The sequence below is a fragment of the Scyliorhinus canicula genome, chromosome 1 (genome assembly GCF_902713615.1).
Source record: "Scyliorhinus canicula chromosome 1, sScyCan1.1, whole genome shotgun sequence".
NCBI classification, from domain to species: Eukaryota; Metazoa; Chordata; class Chondrichthyes; order Carcharhiniformes; family Scyliorhinidae; genus Scyliorhinus; species Scyliorhinus canicula.
In genome coordinates this window covers 38,376,103-38,388,579 of record NC_052146.1, presented here as the reverse complement: position 1 = coordinate 38,388,579, position 12,477 = coordinate 38,376,103, and the positions used below count along the sequence as shown (strand labels likewise).

The following is a 12,477-nucleotide window of genomic DNA, read 5'->3' as shown; positions in this document are numbered from 1 at the left end:
TACCCACAGTACAACAAGGAGCTGCAGCCAATGGCTCAGTAGACAGGATCAAGTGTACAATCTTTGAACCTGCAGCCCCACAGCTTCTGTTTATAAAATGTGATGAATCACCAGAACTTTGGGATTATTTACTTGCAGGTTGAGATAGACAACAATGATCCATGACTTCTCCTGAGAAAAATACTAATTAATTTGCTGATGTGTCAGAAAGAATTGACAACAGCTCCATATATTTGTAAAATGATATTTACTCCCAATGGTTCATTGCGCTGTCTGCTGCAGTGCTAAACCATTGAGATTGGAAAGATTCCTAATTTTATCAGCACTTTCTGTTGAGTTAGTTAACGTCATATCAGAAGTATGGTTGGTTAGGCCCAGATGCAGTGCTCTGATTTATTTAGCCTGCCAACCCTCCTAACTAGGTACATGATAGAAGAATGACTATTAAGGCATGGTACTGGAGGATTGATAAGACACATGGTACATGGTACAGCATGTGTCTCCACAGCATCAGGGGATGAGGAGAGAAAACCGGTCAAAAAGGATATCTAAAACTATAGAAATTTGTCTTTGCTTATGATAATTTCATCCCAATCATATTATTCTTGAAAGCATTACTGTATTAGTAGTAAATTTTAGGCCGCGTTCGCCAATGCATGGCTCACTCGTTGGGAGTGCAATTTCAGAAATTTAGGCTGTTTTCTAGGGATTCATTTTCAGTGATCAGAAAATGATGCACATCATGTGTCCAGATTCCTAATAAATGCTCCCATCAAAGGTGGACAAATTATATTATTTTTAGCAGTATTTTAATACACGGACAGATTTTGTGTGTTGTACTATTGTCCGTGATCAGTTTTTTTTGTATGTGAGATGTTGCATGTTTTTGTACCCTCAGGGTGATTGCCTCCAACGTAAATAATTCCAGCGGCAAGCTTTTAGCATTATTTCAAATAAGGAAGGTTATTTATTATCCAACACTTGCCCTGGAGGTTTAAAAACGTAACGTCTCACACACATTATCACTTATGCAAAGATTAGATACAGAGGAAGAAAGAAAACATATGATTACAATGTATAATTATCTCAGGCTCTCATTCATGCTAGGCTTGTAGTTTCTCAGTTGAGTTGGTGCTTTTGGTTAAAGTGAAGATCTTGTAAGCAGAGGATTATCAGTAAGCTCTGCAGTGAATTGCCTGGTTGGCTCTCAGGTGAACTCCAAGTCGGAACAGGTTAGGGAGCGTCCTTCGCCTACTTTCAAAGCATAGCTATTACCGTGGCTGCGTAATTGTCTTGCGGCTGGTTCTTTAGATTTTAGGTGGCCTCTCTGCCTCTGCAGAGCTGATTCTTGCTGCTTTAAAAGCACGAAACTGACATGCCTATCTCACCCATGTGGCCTGTTACAAGTTCGAAGTCCTTTTCAAAACAAGGTGGTGTGTTGGGCTGGTAAGCACCCTGTATTGTGGCTTTTCACACTTTTGAAAGTTTGCAACAGCCATGGTCTTTGTGTTTGGATCACAATATAATGAAAGGTTGATGGGATACATTTCACAATTGTCTAACACCCGTTGAATTTCGATGTCCTTGGTGAAACATGGCGACGATTTATCTGCAAACCACATTGCCTGTAGGCTTTGGTCCATATTTAAGCAGGTATTGACTGCAGACTCCAGCGCCTGCAGTTCAAAAGTCAAATGGAATGCCTCCGTCATTTAAACAGCTTATGTATTCACTTCATTTAAAAAATATATATATAGCTTTAACATTTGTAATAGTTTCATGCCTGTACTGGACATGCCATTTCTTTATTGGTAACTACATTTTAATTGGAAGCAAAAGTTTGCTTCTGTAGAATTTTTAATTTATGAAACTGAGTTTAAATTAATAAATGTACCATTGGAAAAGAAGTGCTTCAACTTTAGTATAGTTGGGTCTTAGTCAGCACATTGACTTACAACTGCAATCATGCATTGCACATCAGTGGCACAGTTCCATTACTCGCTTCCAATATACCGGAATTGCTTTCATTCCGGTATAACTGCTATTTGAAGTGCCATTAATTTCAGAGTTTATTTAATTGCAAAATCTGCTGCAGAATGTAATAAATATCTGCGATGTTTGTGCGTCTGGACTGATATTATTTAATACACAATTGAATATATAATTATCCAGGGAAGAAAGATTTTGAAATCAGGTTTGGTTCAGAGAAAATGTAAACCCAGTTCAGATCTACTTTCTCGCTTGATGCCATGAACATCAGTAAATAATAAACATTAGGTAATCATTCCAAATGATCTAGCCTTGGTTCATGTGAAATCACGCATATCAGGGTGGTTTATTAAAGATGCAGAAACCTGAGTTTGTTTTCTGGCCTTTTATTTAGCTTCTTACTTGTGTTGTTTATCATATGCATTGGATAATATTATCTGTAATTGTTAACGTTTGTCACACTGTTGTCATCCTTTGTGTGAATGTTGCACGAGGAAACAAAGATGTCTTCTTAAAGAATTTGCAGGTCTCATTACGGACAAAAAGCAAACTTTTCTCCTTAACGTTTACAGAGACAAAATTGGAATTAACCAAAGTTGATTTTATCTGAAATCTAGAATTTCTGAACTGCTGATTTCTGTGATGAATGTGAGTATCTCAGTCTGACAGCCACAGAAGGGTTTTAAATCCGTGATGTCAGCTCCGCTGTTTACAGAGAAATAATACGTAATTGACCAGAGTAAATCGTACATCCATTTTACATCTGGTTACCAAAATGAGAACATAGAAAGAGAAAAGGCTATTCAGCCCATCTAATTGACCCTCATCTCTTGACCATATGAGACCTGATCTGACAAACCTTTCAACATTAGTTTTGCATTCTAAACTTTGGGTTGAATAGGAAATTATTCAATTCTCTTTGTAATGCTTCCAAATTGTAGAATTATTTTACCTTTTAGACCGATCGCCGTAGATTGAACTTTATTAATTTCTTCTTTTAGCTCAATAGCTTGAACTTGGATTCTTCCCTCACCCTCCTTTTACAGCAAACTTTAATCTTTTAAGACCCGAGAAAGGCTGATTTCACCAGCCTTGGTGGCCCTCCTGCACTCTGGTCGTTCGACCTTTGTAAAAAAAGGTTCTTTGGAGCACCTGGTTAGAGCGGAAAGTAATATTTTTGGTTGATTCTTTAGTGGTGGTGTAAGAGTTCTTGTAAAATTCTCCCAAGCGTTGGAGGAGAATTAGTACAAGGTGCTATTAGATGCAGCATGTAATTCAGCAGTAGCAAAAAATTACTTCATTGGCACAGTGCCTTGCACAATTCCAAAAACAAATAGCTGGGCAGTAGTGATCACTAGACTGCACAAAGCTTTATTTATTTATCCAGATATCAGTTGCATTGCTTCACGTTGAGACAAAAAGAACAAGCAAATTGATATCCAGAATAGATTCCAGCTGCAAGTGGGTAGCAATTCTACCTAAAGTATGGCCGAAATGTTTTGGTGCGGTCAATAAATTACTAATAGAATTCAAAGGCTTATGCAGCAGTCTTTTTTTATATACTGTGTAACACATGGGAAATGGGATGAACTCCTCAGCTGCTACAGAGAATTGTATGGCAATTTTACAGAGTTCCATTTTACCATATGAATGATTAAGAAATGCGTTTTCCTGCATTTCTGGTGATACTGTGTTTGTTAACTTCTGACATATATATCGCCCGGGTGATTGTGATCCTCCATCCCCAGTGGGGAGCCAAACTTGTAAAGAACACAGGTTGGACAGTAATGGCTATAACGTTGCTGCTCTATCTCCGCCTCACACTCCCTATGAGCACAGCTCCTTGCTGGGGCCTCGGAATTACAAAATCACCGCTGGTCTGTAAAAGCTTAATGTCAATAAAAAGCACTGAAATGTTTTTTTTTCAAATAATTTTGCATTTGGATTTGTAACTCCTGTGAGAAATAGATGTGGTGCAAAATCAATTGTGTATTTTGTGGGAAACAATAAAATGATCTGTGTGTTTCATGCGGAACTGGTGTCCACAGTGTTTTGACAGTGTTTTACTGGGGTTTTTTGGTTACTGGTGTTATTGAAATCACTGTCCACATTTTTCTGTCTTTTGTCACCCAGATGCACATTTAAACACTCACTTTTACATACGAAGTGTCAGCTGAACTGGCAGTGTTTACCTGGATGAAGCATCTTTGGAACAGTCACACAGGAAATGTAAGAGGGAAGCAAAGAGTAGAGCACGAGGTGGAATGTCATTTTTCACACAAAGCATTTTCCAACTCATTCCGTGCCACCACAGGAGGTCAAGGGCTCCCCTGCAAGAAAGGAAAGAGGATGGAGGAAAATGGCATGATCACTGATCCCAGGCCACTGTCACACACATTTACCTCCGTAGAAAGCTGGGAGTAGAACTCACAAGGCGCTAAGAGCAAGACAGGCGGCACAGTGGCACAACCATCAACACTGCCATCCAACAACACCCGGGACCGATTCTGACCTTGGGTGACTGGCTGTGTGGAGTTTGCACGTTCTCCCCATGTCTGCCTGGGTTTCTCCCACAGTCCAAAGATGTACAGGTTAGGTGGATAGGCAATGCTAAATTGCCCCTTAGTGTGCAAAAGGATAGGTGGGGTTAGGGCGGGGGGCTGGGCCTACTGCTCTTTCTGAAGGATGGTGTAGACTCGATGGGCTGAATGGCTTCCTTCTGCGCTGTACAGATTCTATGAGCATCCAATCTGCCCCCTCTACCCATAGAACCCCTAGTGCAAAAGGAGACCATTCAGCCCATCAAGTCTGCACCAACACTTTGAAAGAGTCCTCCACCTAGGCCCACTCCCCCACCCTATTCCTGTAACCCACGTGTTGATCATGGCCAATCCACCCAACCTGCACATCTTTGGACTGTTGGAGGAACCCGGAGGAAACCCACAGACACAGGAAGAACATACAAACTCCACACAGTCACCCACAGTGGGAATTCGACCCAGGTCCCTGCCTCTGTGATGCAGCAGTGCTAACCACTGTGCCGCCCTGGGAAGGTGTGCCAGCAAGGGAAGAATAATTAGATGGTGAGAGGGTTTGTTTTCAAGCTATTGAAGGTATTGGAATATCTCTGGAGTTGCCACGGAGGACTATATGGTGACATGCTACTTTGCATAGTTTGCTAACACTTTACTCTTGAAGAAAGCTGCTGGGGTGATGGTCATTCAGAAGGGAGTTGGCTGCAGTAGCAGGATGCTCAGCAGTTCTCCCACAGTCGCGATTGTGGGAGTTAAATTGCAACCTATGAATAAACAGCAAGCGTATTTTTCAAGGTTATTAAACGTGTGCTGGAATGTTACAACCACCCCAGTCTTGGGCACGGCACTGCAGAATAAATGGAAGGGCCTGTGACTATCAAACCAAAGCTGATGGGGGCCTAAACAGCTTTTGAAGCCCCATCCATCTGCTGGTTAAGCTCACTGCGACTCAGCTAAGTCTTCACCGTATGCAAAGTGAATCACAGCCAGGGAGGGAGTGTTTAGTGGGGTTTTAAAAAAACCCCACTAAAGTAGATTTAAAATGAACCCGCTGGGAAAACAATATTGCCAGGACGGATTTAGCATCTTTGCTAACAGTGCCCCACCTCAGCTGTGTCTGCCTGGTCACAGGAGGCGAATGTTTCCTGATTTGACTGAAAGGCCGAAAGTGGCAGCGGTTGGTTACATGTAGCGATTGGTTACTTTCAGTGGCTACATTTCTGGTGAGAGTATCCGCTGCTGCGGAGCGGCCAACGGAGCGGGATTGGGATCGGGATGGGGCAGCCAGGAGAGCAGGAGAAGGTCGACATCTACCGGGACACCTGGGTCCGCTTTCTGGGTAAGAGCCGGGGAGGAAATCCTGAGCGTTTCGAGGGGAAAATAGAGAGAAAATCCGGGCTGGGATTAGCCGGGTTAAATCCGATCCTACTCCAGCCCCTGTTTTACCCCACTCCCCGGGACTAAAGGAGCAAATCCAACCTCTCTCTTAAATGGGGGAAAAAACTAAAATATTATTCGCGCTCCAAGTGTTTTGGTTTTCAGTACAATAAATAACCTTGAATAAAGTTCGAGCAAGCTCACACCCTAACCAGTCAGGGCGGCTGCTGCTAACATTTCACACTAACATGCGCGGTGACTCAGAGAGAAGTCATTTTACAAACTGCTTCTTTCGATGTTACTTTCGAGTTCTTTGAAGCTATTAAATGTGGGACGATAGCAATGTGTGCCCTCAGACGTCTGTTTCTCAATTCTCAGCCAAAAATCCCTTTTACGGTTTAAACAGACAGGGGTTAGAAAATATGTCCGGTCAGGGATTTACTGGGGGGGAAGCACCCATCCGTGATCACCCAGCTCATCCTTGGTGTGGAGGGAGCCAGGTTTCACTCGTTGGGCTGCCTGACATTTTTTATTTTATGAACAGTGTTCACAAACGTAAGGAAATCTGGATTCCTTACTGGGCAAAGACCACAGAAAGCTTGAGTGTATTTGAAATGAAATGAAAATCGCTTATTGTCACAAGTAGGCTTCAAAATGAAGTTACTGTGAAAAACCACATTCCGGCACCTGTTCGGGGAGGCTGGTACGGGAATTGAACCGTGCTGCTGGCCTGCTTGGTCTGCTGTCAAAGCCAGCGATTTAGCCCTGTGCTAAACAGCCCCACATTTGGGAGGGGGGGGGGGCAGGATTATTTTGAGTGCTCAATACTTCCAATTCTTCTCCATGCAGAGTAACATTTGGGGGATTGGGGGCGGGGGGAGGGGGGGGGGAAGAGCTTGGATGCCTTTTCTTGAATAAAAAAAATCACAGCAGATGCAAGAGGTGTCGGTGTAAAGTGGCTTCGGCGTTACATTGCTCCTGGGGTTCCTGGAGTGCAGAAGGAGGCCATTCGGCCCATTGCATCTGTAGGGACCCTCTGAAAGAGCACCCAAACCTAGGTCCACGCCCTGCCCTATCCCTGTAACCTAGTAACCTAACCTGCACATCTTTGGAATGGTTGTAGGGTATAAATGCGATGTGAAGATCTGCAGTGAATCTTACTTCATTTTGTTCCGATGTACATTCACCTACAACTCAATTCAAGCTATGTTACAATGGCTGCATTGGTGCAAAACTAGACCGCTTCACACCAACACTGATTCTAATCGCTCCACCATTGGTGTGCGTGCCTTCAGATCCCTCGGCCCCAAGCTCCGGGACTGATGCACTATCAATTACGCAAAGACGAGAGTATGATGTAATCGAGGCTTTATTACACAGAGATGTGTGGCCTCCTACAGCAGCTGACGAAATGGCTGCTCTTCGGAGAGCACACATATTTATACTCCACCTACTGGGCGGAGCCAGCAGGCAGGGATCTACCCCCGTACCTGTAGTACAAGGGTCTTACCGTAAAACACATATATACAGTATAATATTTTGTTTGCACTGGAGTGCTGAGCTGGTGGCATTTGAGTGCTACAGTGAGAGTTTGGTGACTGAGGGAGTTAGGTGAGGAGGGAGTAAGGTGCTCCTTACATTTAATTTCCTATATTTATCAAAGAGCGTGAAGGGAGCCAGGAGTTTAGAGTACAGCTGACTGGAAGCAGAGTCGGAGAACGGAGGTCCAGTTGGTCCACAGGGCAGCTAATTCTGTAAAGTAAGAGGGGATGGAGGCTAGGGCAGTTGCATGCTCCTCCTGTAGGATATGGGTGGTGAGGGAAACCACTGGTGTCCCCGCTGACTATACCTGCGGGAAGTGCACCCAACTCCAGCTCCTCAGAAACCGTGTTAAGGTACTGGAGCTGGAGCTGGATGAACTTCGGCTCATCCGGGAGGCAGAGGGGGTTATCGAGAAGAGTTACAGGGAGGTAGCCACACCAAAGGTACTGGACAAGAGTAGCTGGGTTACAGTCAGGGGAAAGAAAACTAACAGGCAGACAGTGCAGGGATCCCTCGTGGCCGTTCCCCTTCAAAACAAGTATACTGTTTTGGATGCTGTTGGGGGGGGATGACATACCGGGGGAAGTCCCCAGCGGCCAGGTCTCTGGCACTGAGTCTGGCTCTGGGGCTCAGAAGGGAAGGGGGGAGCATAGAAAAGCAATAGTAATAGGAGATTCAATGGTTAGGGGAATAGATAGGAGATTCTGTGGTCGCGAGCGAGACTCCCGAAAGGTATGTTGCCTCCCGGGTGCCAGGGCCAGGGATATCTCGGATCGTGTCTTCAGGATCCTGAAGGGGGAGGGTGAGCAGCCAGAAGTCGTGGTGCACATTGGTACCAACGACGTAGGTAGGAAAAAGGGTGTGGAGGTAATAAACAAGTTTAGGGAGTTAGGCTGGAAGTTAAAGGCCAGGACAGACAGAGATGTCATCTCTGGTTTGTTGCCGGTGCCACGTGATAGTGAGGCTAGGAATAGGGAGAGACTCCAGTTGAACACGTGGCTGCAGGAATGGTGTAGGAGGGAGGGCTTCAGGTATTTGGATAATTGGAGCACATTCTGGGGAAGGTGGGACCTGTACAAGCAGGATGGGTTGCATCTGAACCAGAGGGACACCAATATCCTGGGGGGGAGGTTTTCTAGTACTCTTCGGGAGGGTTTAAACTAATTTGGCAGGGGAATGGGAACCGGATCTGTAGTCCAGCAACTAAGGAAGCCGATATTCAGGACGCCAAAGCACGTAGTGATGCAGTGGGGAAGGTAACACTGGCAAAGGAGAGTACTTGCAGGCAAGGAGATGGGTTGAAGTGTGTATACTTTAATGCAAGAAGCATCAGGAATAAGGTGGGTGAACTTAAGGCATGGATCGGTACTTGGGACTATGAAGTGGTGGCCATCACGGAAACTTGGATAGAAGAGGGGCAGAAATGGTTGTTGGAGGTCCCTGGTTATAGATGTTTCAATAAGATTAGGGAGGGTGGTAAAAGAGGTGGGGGGTGGCATTGTTAATTAAAGATAGTATAACAGCTGCAGAAAGGCAGTTCGAGGGGGATCTGCCTACTGAGGTAATATGGGTTGATGTCAGAAATAGGAAAGGAGCAGTCACCTTGTTGGGAGTTTTCTATAGGCCCCCCAAAAGCAGCAGAGATGTGGAGGAACAGATTGGGAAACAGATTTTGGAAAGGTGCAGAAGTCACAGTGTAGTAGTCATGGGTGACTTCAACTTCCCAAACATTGAGTGGAAACTCTTTAGATTAAATAGTTTGGATGGGGTAGTGTTTGTGCAGTGTGTCCAGGAAGCTTTTCTAACACAGTGTGTAGATTGTCTGACCAGAGGGGAGGCCATATTGGATTTAGTACTTGGTAATGAACCAGGGCAGGTGATAGATTTGTTAGTGGGGGAGCATTTTGGAGGTAGTGACCACAATTCTGTGACTTTCACTTTAGTTATGGAGAGGGATAGGTGCGTGCAACAGGGCAAGGTTTACAATTGGGGGAAGGGTAAATACAATGCTGTCAGACAAGAATTGAAGTGCAGAAGTTGGGAACATAGGCTGTCAGGGAAGGACACAAGTGAAATGTGGAACTTGTTCAAGGAACAAGTACTGCGTGTCTTTGATATGTATGTCCCTGTCAGGCAGGGAAGAGATGGTCGAGTGAGGGAACCATGGTTGACAAGAGAGGTTGAATGTCTTGTTAAGAGGAAGAAGGGGACTTATATAAGGCTGAAGAAACAAGGTTCAGACAGGGTGCTGGAGGGATACAAGATAGCCAGGAGGGAACTGAAGAAAGGGATTAGGAGAGCTAAGAGAGGGCATGAAAAATCTTTGGCAGGTAGGATCAAGGAAAACCCCAAGGCCTTTTACACATATGTGAGAAATATGAGAATGACTAGAGCGAGGGTAGGTCCGATCAAGGACAGTAGCGGGAGATTGTGTATTGAGTCTGAAGAGATAGGAGAGGTCTTGAACAAGTATTTTTCTTCAGTATTTACAAACGAGAGGGGCCATATTGATGGAGAGGACGGTGTGAAACAGACTGATAAGCTCGAGGAGATACTTGTCAGGAAGGAAGATGTGTTGCGCGTTTTGAAAAACTTGAGGATAGACAAGTCCCCCGGGCCTGACGGGATATATCCAAGGATTCTATGGGAAGCAAGAAATGAAATTGCAGAGCCGTTGGCAATGATCTTTTCGTCCTCGCTGTCAACAGGGGTGGTACCAGAGGATTGGAGAGTGGCGAATGTCGTGCCCCTGTTCAAAAAAGGGAATAGGGATAACCCTGGGAATTACAGGCCAGTTAGTCTTACTTCGGTGGTAGGCAAAGTAATGGAAAGGGTACTGAGGGATAGAATTTCTGAGCATCTGGAAAGGCACTGCTTGATTAGGGATAGTCAGCACGGATTTGTGAGGGGTAGGTCTTGCCTTACAAGTCTTATTGACTTCTTTGAGGAGGTGACCAAGCATGTGGATGAAGGTTAACCAGTGGATGTAGTGTACATGGATTTTAGTAAGGCATTTGATAAGGTTCCCCATTGTAGGCTTGTGCAGAAAGTAAGGAGGCATGGGATAGTGGGAAATTTGGCCAGTTGGATAACAAACTGGCTAACCGATAGAAGACAGAGAGTGGTAGTGGATGGCAAGTATTCAGCCTGGAGCCCAGTTATCAGTGGCGTACCGCAGGGATCAGTTCTGGGTCCTCTGCTGTTTGTGATTTTCATTAACGACTTGGATGAGGGAGTTGAAGGGTGGGTCAGTAAATTTGCAGATTATACGAAGATTGGTGGAGTAGTGGATAGTGAGGAGGGCTGTTGTCGGCTTCAAAGAGACATAGATAGAATGCAGAGCTGGGCTGAGAAGTGGCAGATGGAGTTTAACCCTGACAAGTGTGAGGTTGTCCATTTTGGAAGGACAAATAGGAATGCGGAATACAGGGTTAACGGTAGGGTTCTTGGCAATGTGGAAGAGCAGAGAGATCTTGGGGTCTATGTTCATAGATCTTTGAAAGTTGCCACTCAAATGGATAAAGCTGTGAAGAAGGCCTATGGTGTGCTAGCGTTCATTAGCAGAGGGATTGAATTTAAGAGCCGTGAGGTGATGATGCAGCTGTACAAAACCTTGGTCAGGCCACATTTGGGGTACTGTGCGCAGTTCTGGTCACCTCATTTTAGGAAGGATGTGGAAGCTTTGGAAAAGGTGCAAAGGAGATTTACTAGGATGTTGCCTGGAATGGAGAGTAGGTCATACGAGGAAAGGTTGAGGGTGCTAGGCCTTTTCTCATTAGAACGGAGAAGAATGAGGGGCCACTTGATAGAGGTTTATAAGATGATTAGGGGAACAGATAGAGTAGACAGTCAGAGACTTTTTCCCCGGGTGGAACACACCATTACAAGGGGACATAAATTTAAGATAAATGGTGGAAGATATAGAGGGGATGTCAGAGGTAGGTTCTTTACCCAGAGAGTAGTGGGGGCATGGAATGCACTGCCTGTGGAAGTAGTTGAGTCGGAAACGTTAGGGACCTTCAAGCGGCTATTGGATAGGTACATGGATTAGGGTAGAATAATGGAGTGTAGGTTAACTTCCTAAGAGCAGCATGGTAGCATTGTGGATAGCACAATTACTTCACAGCTCCAGGGTCCCAAGTTCGATTTCGACTTGGGTCACTGTCTGTTTGGAGTCTGCACATCCTCCCCGTGTGTGCGTGGGTTTCCTCCGGGTACTCCGGTTTCCTCCCACAGTCCAAAGATGTGCAGGTTGGGTGGATTGGCCATGAAAAATTGTCCAAAATTCTATGATTAACCTAGGACAAAAGTTTGGCGCAACATCGTGGGCCGAAGGGCCTGTTCTGTGCTGTATTTCGTTCTCTTTCTTCTTTCTCTAATACAACAGTGGTGACTACCACATTCACCCCCTGTTAAAAATGAGGCCAGCGGGGGTGGTGGAGAACCATATAGAACATAGAACAGTACAGCACAGAACAGGCCCTTCGGCCCTCGATGTTGTGCCGAGCCATGATCACCCTACTTAAACCCACGTAACCCGTATACCCGTAACCTAACCCAACCCCCATTAACCTTACACTACGGGCAATTTAGCATGGCCAATCCACCTAACCCACACATCTTTGGACTGTGGGAGGAAACCGGAGCACCCGGAGGAAACCCACGCACACACGGGGAGGACGTGCAGACTCCACACAGACAGTGACCCAGCCGGGAATCGAACCTGGGACCCTGGAGCTGTGAAGCATTGATGCTAACCACCATGCTACCGTGCGGCCCCACCCATATACATATAGAATGGTTTTAAAATTACAGAGAAGGTTACAAATTTAGACGATCGGGCGCCTTGATCTGTCGTTGAGTGCCGCAGTGCTGGTGGCAACTCAGGCGCCGGCTTGGTCTTCGGTGACTCTGGGAGCGTGTCGAAATCCTCTTCATCCCCGGGTGGGAGCAACGGGATGACGGATTGTCATGAAGTGGGGGCTGCGGTGGGGTGCGCCGGGGGAAGGGAGGGTGGCGCCGGGGCAGAGGGGGG

The 12,477-nt window shown here is 45.4% G+C and overlaps 1 protein-coding gene and 1 long non-coding RNA gene across 2 annotated transcripts in view; one reads left to right on the top strand and one right to left on the bottom strand.

Annotated features, from left to right (window-relative positions):
• Positions 1 to 944: 944 nt before the first annotated feature.
• Positions 945 to 5,740, bottom strand: LOC119957326. Its single transcript, XR_005458785.1, has 3 exons — positions 5,630 to 5,740; positions 4,182 to 4,319; positions 945 to 1,676 (listed from the first exon to the last, which is right to left on the bottom strand). It is a non-coding gene; the product is annotated as an uncharacterized LOC119957326 (long non-coding RNA).
• mtfp1 (mitochondrial fission process 1) overlaps positions 5,622 to 12,477 on the top strand; it is a 29,585-nt gene continuing 22,729 nt past the window's right edge. Inside the window, exon 1 of the mRNA XM_038785125.1 lies at positions 5,622 to 5,862. Within this exon, the coding sequence (XP_038641053.1) occupies positions 5,799 to 5,862 (64 nt within the window). The 5' untranslated portion in view covers positions 5,622 to 5,798. The remainder of the gene's footprint in view (positions 5,863 to 12,477) is intronic.